The sequence below is a fragment of the Pelodiscus sinensis genome, chromosome 17 (genome assembly GCF_052426305.1).
Source record: "Pelodiscus sinensis isolate ZL-2025 chromosome 17, ASM5242630v1, whole genome shotgun sequence".
In the NCBI taxonomy this organism is placed as follows: Eukaryota; Metazoa; Chordata; order Testudines; family Trionychidae; genus Pelodiscus; species Pelodiscus sinensis.
The window spans coordinates 30,277,860-30,295,711 of NC_143068.1; the positions used below are offsets into that span (position 1 = coordinate 30,277,860).

Genomic DNA, 17,852 nt, shown 5'->3' on the forward strand with positions numbered 1-17,852 from the left:
AGCCCCCTAATCATTTTTGTTGCCCTCCACTGGATTTTATCCAATACATCCACATCCATTCTGTAATGGGTGTTTCAGAATTGTATACAATACACAGAAATATATTCAAAACACAGCTCAGCAGGTTACCCATGCATTGGAACAAAGCTCTTAGAAAATACTGGGGATTTTAACAATATCTTTAAGAAAGACCATGGGAACTGAAGTCACATACAGAACTGGGTTTTTATTATGAAAGAACCCTGCGAATACATAATGAAATGCTGTCTGCAGCATACATTTCCTGAGGAAAGAGGATCACAGTATTCATTTTTCACAGAATAACATGTAGCCTGCTATAACTTTCAATGTGACTCTTTATTATTTAAATATTAACAGTATTCCTTCACATAAACAATTACTCAGTCATCACATAACCAACACAGAAACATGACAAAATAAATATACAACAAGAGCACAGTTCATTTTGACTTAAATATTAAATAAATAATAAATACAGACTTTTCATTTACCATTAATCAGTGCCTGAAACAATACGAATGAAAACAAAATCCCTAAAAGTCTCTCTTCCCCTCCCATTGTCCCTACCCCGTCAAAAAAACAAACCAAAAATTATCAAAATGCCTCAGTTATAAAATATCTTTAAAAAATTCCCATTGTTAAAAGAATAAATAACAAAATATATAAAAAATAACTTGGTTGCATCAAAATTACAAGTAGGAATTGTAGATAGGTGGGTTTTTACTTTCCTTTGTTTCTTTTTTTTGGAATATCTTTTATTTAAGGTCAAAAAAGTTTTACTTTTTTATTTTTTGCTTTTCTTTTCCATGGTGTGGTGTCCAGTTTAAAATAAGTATAAAATTAATAAATAAGAAAGGTTAAATAAATAGCAAAAAGTTAACATAAGGTGTTGTGAATATAAATTACATACATCTTGCCAAAATTAAATAATTTACAGGATAATTAAACTAGCTACTTTTCCCTCGCTCGCTCTCTCTTCCAGGAAGTGCAATTTCTCTACTTTTAAATACTAACTGAATTGTAGTCACAAGCAAGTTGGACTCTATTTACATGTTAAGAATTGTGTTTTTAACACAGCAAATTACATTTTTTTCCATTTTATTTTTGCACTTGGAATGGGTCCTAACATAAGTGAATTCCTGGGATCCTGCAAACGCTTAAGCATGTGATTACATTTATTCACAGGAGGTGCCCAATTGACTTCAGTCGGGCTACCTACCTATTCACATACTTTAGAATCTGATCCAATGTCCACTGGATTCTTTCCATTATTTCCCTTGGACTTTTCATTATCCCCTAAATGTCTGCAGGATTAGGCTCATAACGACACAATATCCTTCACTTTATTATTGGTGAGCAAATTCCTTGCCACCCCTCACCTCACTGGAAATGATATTGAAAGTGGGGGGTTTATGTGACAAGTACTGGGGTGCTAGGGGCTTCTCTCCTGCAAAGTGTCATCGCCAAGCCGATAAAGAATTCTCAAACATAGTTAATGTGCATGTGAGATGAGTTTATTAAATAAGCCTTCAGCATTGGCTGGGACAGGCCAATATTTCTCTCTCTCTCTCTGCCGACTTCTTTCTTACAGTGTGAAAACCACCTTCAATCACTGTGCTCTGCCATGCAATGCAATGAGATGAATGAGGTGCAAAGCCATTCCCAATAAGGTGCAAAGCCATTCCCATCTCTACAGTCAGCTGCACGTATCAAACTGCTTCCCAAAGGGTTCTTTGGAAGATCCACACCCAAAATGCTCTTTTTGCAGAATGACGTTGGCTCTGTAACCTTGCACAAAAATATAGAAACCAAAAACAAACAAACCAACAACAACAACAAAAAAAACCCCATCGCCATATGTACATCTGTAAGGAATCTGCCACAGTCCATGGTAGATAAGCACTTTGCTGGCCATCAATTTGTATCTTTCATTTTTGCTGATAATCACTTGAAACATTTCTCTGGCATTGGTGCATGATCTCTGTACTGGCAGCGCCGTGCTACTGGAACAACAACCATAATATTGAAAAGAACCTGAACCATCCACCAATAGACTTCCAAAAAAAATCATATATACTGGACCATGACACATTTAGAATTTCTTCCGTATGAAATCTCTGGAATTCGTCTATTCATAATAGCTATTCTCATATTTAAGACAGACAAAGGAATACTGTAGTTGCAAACTTCAAAAGCTTCCCTGAGAACCTTTTTTCCATTGCGCTTTCCACTGGAGATCCAGAATCGCTCTTCAGAAAATAAAAATAAGCTACTTTATAATACTTAAGAGTTCCCGCACCCAGTGGATATTTCAATACCTTGGGGGTGGGAGGCCCAGCAGAGGTTTAGATTTACAGGCAGCCTGCAGCTCCAGCTTCTCATTTACAGTAACATATAACATAATTCATATGTGAGTAGGTGATCTGGACACATGGCCATAGACAGCATGAGGGTTTACGCCCGTTTAAACCAGACAAAATCCTGTTCTTGTAATGTACTAACCCTTGGATTAATTCTGCTATAATGCCTTCTTTCTCATCAGTAAAACCTGGCAACTCATAAAGACGCCTTATCTCCATCAGCAACCAAGCCCTGCAACCTATTGTAGGGTCTCATTGTCCATCCTCATCTACCACTTGGTACAGGTAGAAAAATCCCACTCTTTGCAAGAAGGTCCAAGTTAAGTAAATGAAAACATGGAGTTCAGTTCAGTTCTGCTTCTTGTAAATGGCCTCTTGGTTAACTTTTGGTCCTTTTTTTCATTCATTAGACAAGTTGTATAACTTGTAAACCTGAATACTTGGAGTGAAGGTTCCATCTTCTTACAGTTTATTTGTGTTATCCACGGCACTAGACTTGAATTCCCTTGACAGCCTGTTTAATGCTTTCTAGCAGATCCCTGTTCTCAGGGTTCTGATAACACTCCTGATTGGTGTACATGTCGGTAAGGGTATTAACATAAGCGTCAAAGTTCTGTTCGCTGATTGGCTCCTGAATCCAATAAAACAAAACAAAAATATAAATGGTTAAAAAGAAGAAGAGGTAGAAGAAAAAAAGAGCATAATTGCCGTGTTTAATTTTTCCTGGGGGCATGGCTGTGACAATCAATATTTGGTATTAATCATTATTTGTATTACAGCACCAGCTAGAAGGTTTCAGATAAGATCAGGGCCCCATTGTGTCAGGCGCTGTATAGAGGACAGTGTCTGTGTAACCCACACAGCTAATGTGGTTCACTGTCTCATATAGTGGCAATTTGACCACTTACAGCGAAAGATAAAAACAAGTAAGCTCTATAGCCTAAGGTGAGAGCCAGCTGGCTTTATAGCTCCAGATGTAGAGGTTCCTGTACTAAGCTTTCCAGGTTCCCAGGTGGCAGTTACATCTGCTCAGAAGAATTTACAGTCTAAAGGTAGGACTCTGCAAAGACTTAAACACATGGTTAATTTAATGCATGGACCAGTAACACTGTATACATTTAAGCACAAACCTTTATAGGATTGAGGGCTAAGCAGAGAAGGCAGATGAAAGGTGGAGGCACGCTTAAGGCCTCATAGTAGAGTCAGGATTAGAAACCCCATCTCCTGAGTCCTTGCACACTGATTTATCAACTCCAGCACGTCATCAGTGCTTAATTTGTTCCCAGGCTGACTCCTAGCATCTGTAGGCTTGGTAGTTGCTAGCCCTGGTGTAACCCACACACCTGCTGGGTGTGGCATTATCCTGGCTAGTGGCACTGAGACCACTTAGAGAGAGAATCATGAGTCTGCTCTACAGCCTTAGCTGCAAGGCAGCTGGCTTTTAGCTCAAGTGGTAGAGGCTCATGTACTATGCTCCAGAGGTCACAGGTGTCCAGCATCTGCTAGTGTTCCATTGGCACCTCTGAGCTTCCATGTCGGTTATTAAAGTAAAAAAAAATTGTTTGAACTCTGGATTTCTTCCATTACAAATTAAGCACCCAGTGTTGCTACACCAGTCCAGACACCACCCTATGAAAATCCCTGATGGACACATCAGATTAGACAGAGAAAGAGAAGAGAAGGAGGGCCTGGGAGCTGAAGAAATGTTAGTAATATGATAGTGTAAGTCCTCTGAGCATTATTTGAACTGGAGCTGGTTGAACACATTAAAAACCTATTTGCTGACTGGTTTATTAGACCTTTGCCTATCAAAAAACAATTCAATGAACATAGTTTTTCACCAACTGCAGAGCTGAGAGAATTCTACCCCAAAATATTTGTCGAGGAAATTCTCTGCTGAAGGACAGATAGTATCCAACCGGCCCAATTTTAAATCCAAGGCTTGGTGAAAAAGAATACTGAAAAAGGCGATGGAGCACTCATGCCACAGATCAGCAGTTCTCACACTGTGGGGCCAGACTTCATTTTAATGGGGTCGCCAGGGCTCACTTAGATTAGCTGAGGCCAAAGCCGACGCTCAAGGGCTTCTGCTCTTGGTGCTGGGCAAGGTTCTCTTTAAGTTGTAGCAGCACAGCCTTGCAGCTGCTTAGTGCGCCTCACCCAGGGTATGTCTACACTATCCTCCTAGTTCAAACTAGCGGGGTAATGTAGGCATACCGCACTTGCAAATGAAGCCCGGGATTTGAATTTCCCGGGCTTCATTTGCATAAGCGGGGAGCCGCCATTTTTAAAACCCCGCTGGTTCGAACCCCGTGCAGCGCGGCTACACGGGGCTCGAACTAGGTAGTTCGGACTAGGATTCCTATTCCGAACTACCGGTACACCTCGGTACACTACCTAGTTCGAGCCCCGTGTAGCCGCACTGCACGGGGTTCGAACCAGCGGGGTTTTAAAAATGGCGGCACCCCGCTTATGCAAATGAAGCCCGGGAAATTCAAATCCCGGGCTTCATTTGCAAGTGCGGTATGCCTACATTACCCCGCTAGTTCGAACTAGCGGGGTAGTGTAGACATACCCCCCCGGGGCTAAGGGCTGCCGCATATGGAGCTGCCTGGCTGGGAGAGGAGCACTTTCCCCTCAGTGATGGCAGCAGCTTCCTGCTGAGAACAGACCAGCGAGTCTCTGTGTCTCTCCCAGCCATGAAGGAGGGGACGTGTCCTCACGGGCTGTGACAGACTCGCTGCTTTGCCTTCAGCAGGGAGCTCCTCCTGCCATTGAGGGAGAAGTGCCCCTCTCCCAGCCAGACAGCTCCGTGCAGGAGTCCTGAGTCTCTGGCTGAGTGGGGCTCATTAAGCAGTGGCGGGGCTGTGTTGCCACGCAGCGCACAGGGAACCTTGGTGGTGGGGTTCAGCTTACAGGCTCCCTGCCCAGAGCTGAAGTCCTAGGACTTCAGCTTTATTCTCCTCTCTTCTCTCCCATGTCTGAAGCAATGGGGCTCATACCCAGGCAGTGGGGCTTGGGCTGGCTAAAGCCCTCTTCTCATGGGTCATGTGGTAAGTCTTGTTATCAGGGAGATCACAGTGCCATGAAGTTTGCAACCCCCTTCCATGAATCAACTCCTCTGTGATCATCTCACAAGTGTCTGTAATCAGGTGTCTTCCACATCTGCCGCTCAACTTCCACATATACACACAACCCCCCCAATTTTATACAATAATAATTAATGTCCTGGGACTAGCGAGGAGGTAATTAATAGTTATCTTTGGGTTTTCTAGTTTTGTGGTTGTATTCTCATTTTGCAGTAACGTTACGGCAATAGGCTGTGTGCTGCTGGGCCTCGTTAAAAGGAAACAAAACACATTCTCTTTGAGGATGCTATTCTTTGGCTGCCAGCTATTCCAAACTGAATTGAAACTCCCTGCACTATAATAGGAGCTGTAAGATCTTTCTGCTGTTGAAATCAAATTCCTCCTGATCTCTGCTTGTGCGGTGTTAGTCTAAAAGGCCCTGTGCAGCCTTGATAAAGTTCCTATTTTCTGATTCAGCTCGGAGCTGTAATGAGACAGAACAATAGATACAAGGGGAGACCAGCAGACAGTGACAACAAAAGGAAGAGAACAGTGTATGCTTCACAGATACGGTAGAGGTGCGGATGTTAGGAAAGGCAGATGTGTGAACAAAGAGATTACCATCGCTAGCTATTTCTCTTAATATTTAACTGTATATAAACCCGATCCCGGAAATGGTTTTAGTGTTGCTCATTTGATCACAAGGATTATGATCAAACATTTTGAAAGTTCCTTACCATGTGTGGAAGGCGGATATTGGCAAGACTTTGGATAAGTGCCTGGCTCAGTCCTGAGAGCTCCAAGAACAGAGCTTCATTCTGCTCCTCAATTATTTTGTTTTCCTCCTCAATGTTCCTTAGGTTCTTCTCCATGGATGATATCTGCACAGTGAAGAGTGCAGCACAGTTAGTTGCTTTCACCCTTAGCTTCAGCCTCATTACAATACCCTCTGGGATTGGGCAAAACTGTTCCGTTGAAAGTTTTCTCCTGTGGAAACTTAGAAAATGAATGTTTTCCTGGAAGGAGTCTGTGGTCCTGGAATAAGCCACATTTTTATCAAGTTTTGGTGATGATGAAAAGTTAAGATTTTCCATTGAAAATTCCCTGAGGGAAACTGGCAAAAATGGGAGGGGGGCGGGGGAGAGAATCAAAAACTTTCACTGAAAATGTTGACAATTTTCTCCCATTTTTGCCAGTTTTCCTCAGGGGAGGAAAACCCCCCACTTCCCAAAGAGCTCTAATAGGAGAGTGACCCTCAGTCCTGTTTTTACCAGGAAAGTCCCTTATTTAAGATCACTTCCTGGCGTCCCCACGTTTTTTAGAAAATGGGCAGATTGTCCTGCATTTCCCCTGCAGTGGGAGGAGGGGAGAGGAGAGGAGCTGCCAGCACTCAGCACTTCAGTTGCTGAAGCCCCAAGCACTAGCAGCTCCCTTCCCCTCCCCACCCTGCCTTTGCGGGGCTGAACTTTGTCCCTGCAGCAACGCAGGGTGGGCGGGGAACTGTTGGCACTCGTAGCCTTTAACTGCTGGGCGGCTCTTCCGCCCCCCTCCCACTCTGGGGCTGGAGCCCTGAATGCCAGCACCCCTCTCCTCTGCTTCAGGGCTAAAGCTCCAAGCACCAGCAGACCCCTTCCCTTTTTGGCAAAAGCATTCAGCGTGCAGCCCCTCCCCACCTTGGGGTGTGTCTAGACTACAGGGTTTTGTCGACAAAAGTGGACTTTTGTCGACAAAACTAAACCTGCGTCCACACTACTGCTGAGTTCTGTCGACATAACGTCGACAGAACTCAGCAGTTTTGTCGATGCTGGTAAACCTCATTTTACGAGGCATAACGCCTTCTGTCGACAGAGTTCTGTCGACAGAAGGTGTTATTGCCTGTAAACTGTCCTTTGTGTCTACACTGCCATGTCGACAAAGCAGTTTGCTTTGTCGACAGAACTGGATGTAGTCTAGACACTCTTTGTCGACAGAAGCTTTGTCGACGGTATCTGTCGACAAAACGTCTGTCGACAAAAGCCTGTAGTCTAGATGTACCCTTGGTGTCCCGTATTCGGCATAGGAAAGTAAGGTCTCCCTGTCTAATACATAAGCACACTGACACTTTGTAAGTTGTGATTGTCCTTAGAAGAAATGAATTGATGTTAATGACACTTCCCTTCTGTACTTTGCTGAGGTACTTTACTGAAAAGCATTTGCATACTTCAGAAAGTGGTGGAGGGCTGGCAGGCAGATTCCGCTCTTTGGTGAGCTTTTTAAAATCTGCCTTGGAGGGTCAGCTGAGGTCCCCCCCCCTCCACACACACACACATTCTCCATTGACTCCAATGAGCTTTGGCTCTCACTCGGAGATTCCAGAGTGAAGGCCCAGTTGGGGAAGGCAAGCCCCTGCCCCAGCCCTAGCTCCGCCCCTTCCACCTGAGGTCCCACCCCTTCAGCAACCTTCCAGGAGCCAAGTCCTGCTCGACACCAGCCCAACCCTTCCTGGCCACCTGGAGGGCCAAGGCTGCCCCCAGACTTTCCTGGCAGCCTGGATGCTTCATCCCCGACCCTGGCCCCAGTCTTCCCTGGTGGTTGGGGAGCTGGACTTCTGTGCTGTGGCCCCAGTTTTCCCAAGCAGCCAGGGAGTGTAGGCAGTTCTGGGAAGGCAATGCCTTCCCTTGCCTCCATTATCTTCCACCGCTGCTCCACCCTCACATACCTGTGACTGCAGCTTCACCATGGCAGCTTCCATCTCTGAGTTGGACTCATTCAGCTCAGTAATCTCCCTGTTTAACTGCTTAATTTCTTCATCGTTCTCTAGAACTGCAGGTGGGAAAATTGCAGTCAGGCACCCTGCTGCTCTGACTCACAAAGCCGCGGGGAGGCTCTCTTTTAGATACGCCTCAGAGCCCCCGGCAGTGCTGATTTTCTTCCTAACCCCCCCTCAAAAGCGAGCTCACACTTCCCATGGTTCTACAAGTTCCATAGTATCACATTGAATTATGCGCATCGACCAATGGCTCCCTGGCACAATAATAATCACAATGATGAATAATAATCATACTAATGTATAAAACCAGAACCAGGTAATGGACTCTTCCATCCAGAACCTCTCCTACTCAGAAGCTCTTCAGAGGAGATGCACGTGTGACTGGGCTCGCTACTAGTGTGACGTTGGAATGTGTGTGGATTTCATTGCTAGCGATAATGGGACTGAGTCATAAACTAGATGGGGTATAAATCACAACAGTAGTTCTAGGACAGTGTCGAATTTTCCTGGATCAAAAAAGGAGGAAGCGTTGTAGGGGAACAGTGGGGCTTGATCAAATACAGGCACTCTCCGAGTGACCATCATCCGACTTACAAACAGCCGCATGTACAAACAAAAGCTCACCCGTGGCCTCAGGGGAGCAGGCAAGAGGCCCAGGGGTGGCAAGAAGCAGAAAAACTGGTCAGAGGACACCAGAGAAGCAGGGGGCGATTGTGCAGCCAGTGGCTGGAGAGAAGTGGTTGCTTCAAAGGGGAAATCTGATGCTTTTCTCTCCCCTGAGCCACCCCCTGCTCCTCTGGAGTCCTCCAGCCCCGGCTTGCTACCTCCTGGTGAACGGGCCTGGGTGTAATCCGTGATCGGGAGGGCAGCCTGGGGCAAGGGCTGGCCAGAGGAGTCGGCACTGAGCCTGAGGGAAAGGGAGGTGGAAGATGCCCAGAAGTTCCCTTCAGAATCTCCATCTACCTCCTCACTCTCCTCTAATTACTCTAATGAAACCTGCCTTTCCTCAAGCACCAGCATTCAAGGTTAAATAAACAAGTATTTCTACTCTTTTGCATTGCAAATATACGGTATTTCAGCTACATTAGGGGTTAAATAGGCTTTTGTGGACTAGCTTGGGAACCTAACTACCATTTCTAGCACTGTTTCCATGGGAAAATGCACTCCGTTCCAAACAACCAACTTACAAACGCACTTTTGGAACACAAGCAGTTCGTAAGTTGGGGACTTCCTGTAGGAAGCCAATAAAGCAACCCCCAAAATACCCGATTTGCAAATATTTTTGAGAGTAAACGCCCTGAGTTTGTGTGAGAGTGTTTAAGCAATTAGAACGAATCCACAAAAAGATCTGTGAATTCTTGAAAATTGGCACTTGTGATTTTACATCTGAAAATTCACAATGGAAGCTCGCTTGTCATACTCCTTTTCTTAACTGCTACTCATCCAGTCCGGGAGCAGCAACAACACCAATTTCTCAATGTGGGTAATGAATATTCATAGTAAACAATTTGCTAGCAGCCATTAGGCTGACAATTATTTACTGAAGCTCTGTGCTGTACACAATGACGAACGAATAAACTCTCAAAAATCAGGATGAGTTTGCCAATGGTTTGCTAGACATGCAGCTAAAATTCATAACAAATATCACTCGTAGTCAAGGCTCTCGTTCAATTGCAGAAGGATTGTAATGTAGTTGCAGCCGAGTTGTGAACAAGAGAAGGAAAATCGTGATGTAATAATGGACTTTTATGAATTGTGGTAATTTGGAAAAGCCTGAGAAGGCCTGTTTGTTTATGAAAAATTGCTGGAAAAATATAAACACTCAAGTGCTACGTCACTGTTTCTCAGCCAGTGGTACGGGCACCCTTAGGGGTACTTGAGAGAAGTCTGCGGGGGGGAGGGAGGGTACATCCACACATGTGAAATTTGGAAAAAACTGAATTTTTGTTTTAAGTTTTACAGCGCTTGATTATTTTTTTTTACTTTTTACACCCCAAAATTTCATTGCCCACCCAGATACAATTAAGTTGTTTAAACAAATATGTTGCAATGCTAGAAAAAAATTGTCTCTGAAAACTGTAGGTACTGGGGGTACTTATAATTTTTTTTTAAAAAGGGGTACTTTATAAAAAAAGGTTGAGAAACACTGTACTAGGTCATGGCTGCTACATTTGATGGGTCATTAGTGTGGTGGGCTCAGAGCGGGAGTCCCAGCTCCTATCAACACAGATAAATGGGGTTCTAGGATATTAATGGAGAAAAAAGTGCATGTTGCAATATGGATGCAAAACTGTGGACTGTGCTAAGGAAGCTAATTAAAATTGAAATGCCAGTGGAGGCCTCATATTGCAATTTCCACCGTCTCCCAAATTAAGAAGAGCGTTCCACATGGTGAATAATCTGATCAGCGCCATTGAACAGTCAGAAAGTGGTAGGGGTTGCACCTCCCTAAACCGGGACTCTCAGGTCTTGACAACGTCCTTGATCCTGCTGGACCACGGATGTTCCTGGGCCAGAGAGCCCCGGTGGCTGGAGTCAGACAGCAGAAGGGACAGCAGCTGAGAGCCTAGCAGGGCTGGCAGAAGCCCGGCAATGGAGTTGGGGTTGGGGCTGCGGCAGGCTGATAGGGGAGCCGGGATTAGGGGTCAGCAGCCTGGCAGGGAAGCTGGGAGCATGACTGCCCAGCAGCCAGTCGAGCTGTAGATAGCAGCAGGCAGTCTGACCAGAGCCGGCGGCAGGGTGACTAGCCAGGACCGGAAGTGGAGCTGGCAGCAGGCTGAAGGGCCAATGGCAGGGAGCTTGTTCGGGACCGGTTAGGTCCCAAGGGTGCCGGACCAGGGAGGTCCAACCTGTACTGCACCTGTCAGCCTTCCCCATTTGGGAAGGAGGTATCAGATGACACTCACTATTTATTTTTTTAATAAAAACTTTATGACCATGACCTCTGCAGATCTGACACTGATCTTTATGATGCCATCAAGACAAACATGGGGTTTCAACCACAGACGAGCCGAGGCGGAGTTAAAAATAGCAGGAGAAGGGTAGACAGAGTAACCCAATTCATGGTAATGAGCACACACTAGCCCTAAATCAGGTGAGCGTGCACAGCAATGATGTTCCTGATCAATTTCTGGGAGGGAAAAGCTGAATGAATAATAGGGCTCCAGCTATTTTAAGGCAACATGTTGATCAAAGGCTGATCATTATCAGAGATAGTCCAATGGAGGTGACAATGTTGCTGTTATTTGTTACATGCGTTGTGCATCAAAAGCCTGACTCTGCCATCCTTATTCATCCAGACAGTCCCACCGAGCAAACCAGGACTAACGGTGGGACAAACAAAAGAAGTGAGTCCCAAATAACTATTTGCACTTATCTGCTGGTCTAGCAAAAAGAAATAAACACACCCTACCACAACAAGAGACTGTACTGTACACACTTCTCCCCCGAGGGAGAAGATGACAGCACAAACAAGACAACTGTGGAGTCCTACTGCGTAAGTGCTACTGGCAGGTGCTCAGATAACAGATTCATGAGCACAGTGTAAGGACCTATGTAGAACAGAATGGAACATAATTATTTCAATAATTAATCAATAACGACGTGGCAAAACAGCAATTTTTTGCATGATTCTAATAATAATACAGTCTGGTCATAATACATAAATAATTATTTTTCCAACACATATGAAAGATAAAGCAGCCAAGATCAACAACCTTACCATCGCTGGTCTTGAATTTAGTGTTGAGAATTTCATCCCCTGAGAGTTTTCCTTTCTTTCCAGCAAAAGTAGCTCTGGGACACCCTGATAAACTAAAGGCAAGTAAAAATGGGTTTCATAAACTCTCAGCATCTGTTGATGTTTATGACCTCCAACAAGAGTTCTTACCATTTGACTGAGTTTGTGCCAGGAGGCAATTCTTCTAACAACATTCTACACTAAATATTAGAGAGGAAATTGCATTATGAATAACACCACCATCATCCCCAGTTATAAAACAAGAGCGTTTTTTGTTGTGCAAAGATTAAGGAATGCAAATCCCCTAAAGGAGTGGCTATGACAAATGATGGGACACCTCTGACTAACAAAGACATTTAAAATGTCAAAAATGTGCCCTGATGTGCTAATTTGATTCAATTAAATTACCATTTTTCACAATTTGCCCCAACTCAGATCTCCTGGATTTTTCAGAGTACAATGGCTATTTGTTTTGCTGGAGAAAACCTCTTTTAAATTTGTGAGAAATTGGGCAAAAACGAAACCCCCAATGCGTGAACGTTTCCAGCTTATTTTGTGGCTGAAGCTCGGAATATTTGTAGCCCACCTTCTTCAGAAAGGATGGAAGCACACAATAACAAGGCGATCTGACAACATTTACTTCCTCATTGAGTGTAGCTGTGCATCGGATTGCTGTGCACCCAGTTATTACCTTCTGTGAGTGAGAAAGCTTCCGTTGGCATGACCTGAGCCATCACAGCCAGGGGTTGGACAGGTAGGCCCTTCATTCTTCAATGACTTCCAGGAAAATGAGGAGCCATTGAGTGATCCTTCTTTCTGCCGGCGGGCTGCCAGAGGACACCCCGATGCACTGCGATGAGAGGCGTATTTGCCGCTGATGTGTCCAAGCCCAACACAACCAGGAACCGGACACCTAACGGGAAGTACAAGTAGTTGCAGGATGAAAATGGAAGCAAATAGGATTTTAAAGGTGCAAACCACTGCGGATAAAATTAATGTCGGGGAAAGCCAAGGCAAGTTCTGAGGCGTGTGCTCCTAAGCCTAGGTTCCGATCTAAATTGTGGTGTGCCGAGGCATTTTTAGCAAGGCGTGAAATTCAACACTTGCAAGCCTTAAGCAGTCCAAGTGGCATCTTCCATGCACTGTGAGCTCTCACATAAGGTGCCTGAGAGATCATATGGTGTGGTGGACATCACTTTGTTCTTTGGGGCCAAGTCAAAATCATCCTGCAGGCTGACAGCTGGACAACTATTTTTTACATTCTGAGGCATGCAGGGCATGTCTTACACACAGAGATGGCATGCCACCGGATCACAACTGTATCGCAACTAGAGGGGGCAGATCCTCCGCTGGAGTACACAGCCACAGCTCCATCACCATTTCCACCATTCAACCCAACAAAGCAGGACGGGATTGGCTTAGGGTGTTTTCCGCTGGCACTATGGCCTCTTGGGCTGTGTCTAGACTACATGCCTCTGTCGTCAGAGGCATGTAGATTAGACACATAGGCAAAGGCAAATGAAGCCGCGATTTAAATGTCGACATCAAAGCCCTTTGTCGGCAGCCCCGTTATTCCTCGTGGGATGAGGTTTACCGGGGCTGCCGACAAAGGGCTTTGATGTCGACAGGGGAGTGTCCAGACTAGCGCGCTGAGCGGACAAACAGCTGATCAGCTGTTTGTCGGCTCAGCGCGGCAGCCATGTAAATGTAAATGAAGCCGCGATCATTTAAATCGCAGCTTCATTTGCCTTTGCCAAAACAACAAATCTACATGCCTCTGACAACAGAGGCATGTAGTTTAGACTTATCCTTGGAGGCAAAAACAGGTCTGAGATGGAGCCTGGGCCCCTGGAGGTTGAGGAGCTGACCTGTCACATGCACAAGGAAGAGGGGTTTGGTCTGGGAGGGCTCCACTTGGTGTGAGGGCAGCTCTTTATTGCGAGGGAGGGAGGGACTAGCTCCCAGTTCTGTGGAGAAGGTCTGTCTGCATGTACGAGATGAAGGGCGTGTGTCACTCTGCAATCTCTATCCAATGGGCTTACACTGCAGCAAGGGAGGTTTAGGTTGGACATTAGGGAAAACTTCCTCACTGTCAGGGTGGTTAAACACTGGAATAAATTGCCCAGGGAGGTTGTGGAATCTCCATCACTGGACACATTTAAGAGCAGGTTGGACAGACATCTATCCGGGATGATCTTGATGGTCCTTAGTCCTGCCAGGAGGGGATGAGACTAGCTTGATGACCTCTTGAGGTCCCTTCCTGTGCTAGTGCTCTATCCAGACCTGAAGTGGAGGGAAAGACTGACCAAGCCCTCCCCACAACGGCGCCTCACTCCCGCCTGTGAGCTCTCGCGGACTCAAAGGAACCTGCCACCGCATCAAATGACATGGGCAGGGGGGATCCTCCAGGTACGGGGGATCCTGCTCTTTCCCTGGCCCTGACACCGCTAGACACGGCTGAGCAGGCCTGAGCAGGAGGTGGCTCAGAACAGGACAAGGCTGAGCAGCCAGAACGTAGCTTTCTGAGGTGACAGCGCTCCAGACCGCTCGGGCAGCACCACACCTCTGCTCAGATGTGGGTGATAACTGGATGGGCCATGGCCTGCCAGCAGCTACGCCCCGCTGTGCAGACCTCACCACGTCAGCGAGGCTCCTTTCATGCTTCAGACTTTTCTTGAAAACCACGAGGCCTAGCGATGTACTCGATTGTGTTTAAATGAAACCAGAGCGTCTCTTGTGAACACTTGGCTGCAGGGCCCAAACTACGCTCCTCTGGTGCCTACAGCCTTAATCGCACCCTGCTTAAGTAACGTGCTGAACGGGGGCCTAAATGCTGTTGTCTTGAGGCTTAACAGGCTCCTCACCGCAGCTGTCGCCAAGGGACTTCTCGTGATACAGCCTCCAGCTTCCCTAATGCAGCCCTGGTGCATAACTCAGGAGCACTGTAGAGATTTTGGCATGTGTGCCTCTCTGCCTAGACGCTACTCCACAATGCAGCAGCCAACAATTAGCCATCTCCTAACACTAGCCCCTTCTGTGGCCAAGGGTAAAGAGTAACAGGAGCAGGAGATGGGGCCAGCACAAAGCATAAATAACCCAGAGCTTTGTGAGTGGAAGGAATATACGATAAGAACAACAATAGATGGGCAGGCAAAGACACGGTGCAATGGGTAGATAAGAGCAGAGCAACATCTCCCCAATAATTGTGGGACCACAGCATCAATTTATAATGACTGGGGGCCATCAGGCCCAGAGCAGGGGTGGGGGACCTAAGGCATGTGGGTTGGATGCGGTCCCTGGGTTGCTTGTATCTGGCCCCCGAGGCTTAGGACCTCCCCCAGCACTGGAGAACCCACACTGGCACTCCAGCCTCCCGCGCCCTCCCCCACACACACTGACTTTCCTGGCCCCTGATTTTTCTGTGGGTCAGCGGCCCCCAACCCAAAACAGGTTCCCTACCTCTGGCCTAGAGTGTTCGGCTACCCTGAATAGAAAGGGACAGAGAGAAAGACTCATCTGTGAAGGTTCTGGTTTCTTTCCATGACCATAATGGATGTTTAAACCAATGTCAGCATTCACTTGGACTGGGCTGTTCTAGTTTATTTTTAAATAAAAATGAATGTTTAAAAGTAAAGGCAACAGAGGGAGGGTCATAGTTTTGATGTCTCTCCTCAATGACAATGGCCAAATTGGCCAATGCATCAGTTTAACACACACAAAACACCTGTAGAGCAAATTTTCATGGGGTGCAGTTGTGTGAGCCAGCTGAACATTCTCCCCCCCATGACCTTCCACCCCTTTTTAATCCAATACATTGATTGTAGGCTTTGGGGTAAATGGCAGATTGACCAAGAGCACTTACATTTGCTGTCAGCCTAGAGGGGAAAGCGTGGGAAGAGTCTACCAAACACTTTGTTATTTATTGGGTGAGCAAGTTTTGGTTGTTGGGGGAGTTGAACAGAGTGGCTCACAGGTGGGATGGGTGGTGGGGCAAATTGCAGGGTGAATAGGCTGGAGAACAAATGGAGGACACATGGGTGGATGACGGAGAGCGCATCCCTCAAATTCAGCTCACTACGTCCTCCTTTCCGTCTCGTTTCTGTCTTCCTATACAATAGGGAGCAGGAGACAAAGACTCGCCTGTTTCATTTGTAATAAGTTGACAAAACAGGCGGGCAGAATTGCAGGACAGAGAATTTGATTAAAGGTGTTGAGAAGGCAGTGTTCTAACGGAAACTCCACTGTCTGTATGAAAGCAGCCTGGCCCTGGCTTGCCTTCATGAACCCCTGAGGCCAGATCAGGTCTCTCCTGAAATTTGATCCTCTTTCCCCTATGCTATTCATCTCACTTGGGATAAGACCAGCCCATCTTAAAGAGGAAGGAGGAAGATACATTGGGTGGAAGCATCGGGTTCTGGTCTTTGGAGCTTGGAGGGTAAGTAAAAACGATTTGGTGTACATTTATTAACTGGCTAACAGAAAAATCCCTTTCACCCAGAGAACATCAGCGATAATCCTTTTCAACTTCCAACAGAAGAACTAAAACCCTGGGTCACAATCCTGACTTCAAACCACCCGTCTTGATCATGTTAATGACTCCAAAGATTGAGAAGTCATCAAACTGGACTTTTCTTTTTTAACTGTTAGTGACAGAATGCTTGTACGGACATCATAGTAGCACTGAATCAAGGGCATCTATTTGGCATAGCCACAGCAAATCATATCTTTCATTCTTGCCAGGAAATCCAGGCTCTTAAATCCCCTTTTCCAAAATAAGCACAGTCGGGACAATGAAGAGTCCTGTGGCAGATCTGATAAAGCGGGCGTTATGCACAAGTAAATATTAGTCTTTAAGGTGCCACAGGACTCCTTGTGGTTTTTGCATGGCTACCCCTCAGATATAGTTAAGATACATCTTTCTCTCAGTAAGGGGAGGGTTTTTATTGTTGTTGTTGTTTTGCTTCTCACTTGTGCATGGCCCCTGACTGATTTTTTGTGGGTCAGCAGCCCCCGACCCACTTCTGCTAACGGCAAAGGGGTTCGAATGTACTAGTAATTTGTTTAAAGTATGTTGTGTTCTGGAAACACAAATATTTCCATAGAATCAGTCACTCATTTAGGTCTTCATCATGCAGCCAGACTCCACGGGTGTTGATTTTAGGATTGGGACCTCGTTGGTTTATTTTGACACTCCAAATCAAAAAGCTAAGGAGATGCTTTTTATCCCGATTTTTAATGTGATAAAAGCAAATGTTTAAAGCTGGTTACACAGTCCTGGAGGTAGGGATTTATAATGGATATACACTAGTAGCCATGTAGACCAGTGTCAACATACTAAGAAAACTCTTCTCCTTTTCCCTTCTAAACTCAGGGGCTAATGACATGCTAATGAAAATCAGTCACTCAACAAAACCTGGTGCATTTGCTAAGGTTTCTGCTGTGGTCTGGTTTTGCTTAAAGACGCTAGTCAATAATAAATGCAGGTAAAAGTTTATTACTCATGGGAGAATGTCATATATAAAAAAATAAATAGGAAATGGCAGAGTTCACCTGCTTAGCCTCATCAAGAAAGTAATTAGGGATTTCAAACATTCCTATCAAAATATTCACTGAACTGTTCCTGGAAATCACAACCTACATTTCACCAGTGAAATGATTGCCCTTATTATTTTCATATTGTGTAAAAAGAAATTGACAGCAGAGGAGGGAGCTATACACCCATTTTTTTCCAAGATAATTTGAAAAACGCTGATCTCGATTTTAATCATCTGCAAGTGCAGCACAATTCACTTATAATATCCCTGCCAGCAGGAGCCTTGCTAAATTCATAACAGCGTTGCTTTTATATGATCACAAGCAAATTACTGAATCCCCAGGAGTAAAAGAGGTGGGGGCGGGGAGAAGAAAGAAAGAAA

The 17,852-nt window shown here is 45.4% G+C and overlaps 1 protein-coding gene across 8 annotated transcripts in view; it reads right to left on the minus strand.

Annotated features, from left to right (window-relative positions):
* Nucleotides 1-338: 338 nt before the first annotated feature.
* Nucleotides 339-17,852, minus strand: part of MYT1 (myelin transcription factor 1) — a 141,388-nt gene continuing 123,874 nt past the window's right edge. For all 8 annotated transcript variants that reach the window (XM_075901026.2, XM_075901022.2, XM_075901027.2 and 5 more), the window contains 5 exons: nt 12,629-12,850; nt 11,920-12,011; nt 8,148-8,251; nt 6,187-6,330; nt 339-3,012 (listed from right to left, as the gene is read on the minus strand). In XM_075901026.2, coding sequence (XP_075757141.2) covers nt 2,872-3,012; nt 6,187-6,330; nt 8,148-8,251; nt 11,920-12,011; nt 12,629-12,850 — 703 coding nt within the window. In that variant the 3' untranslated portion in view covers nt 339-2,871. The remainder of the gene's footprint in view (nt 3,013-6,186; nt 6,331-8,147; nt 8,252-11,919; nt 12,012-12,628; nt 12,851-17,852) is intronic.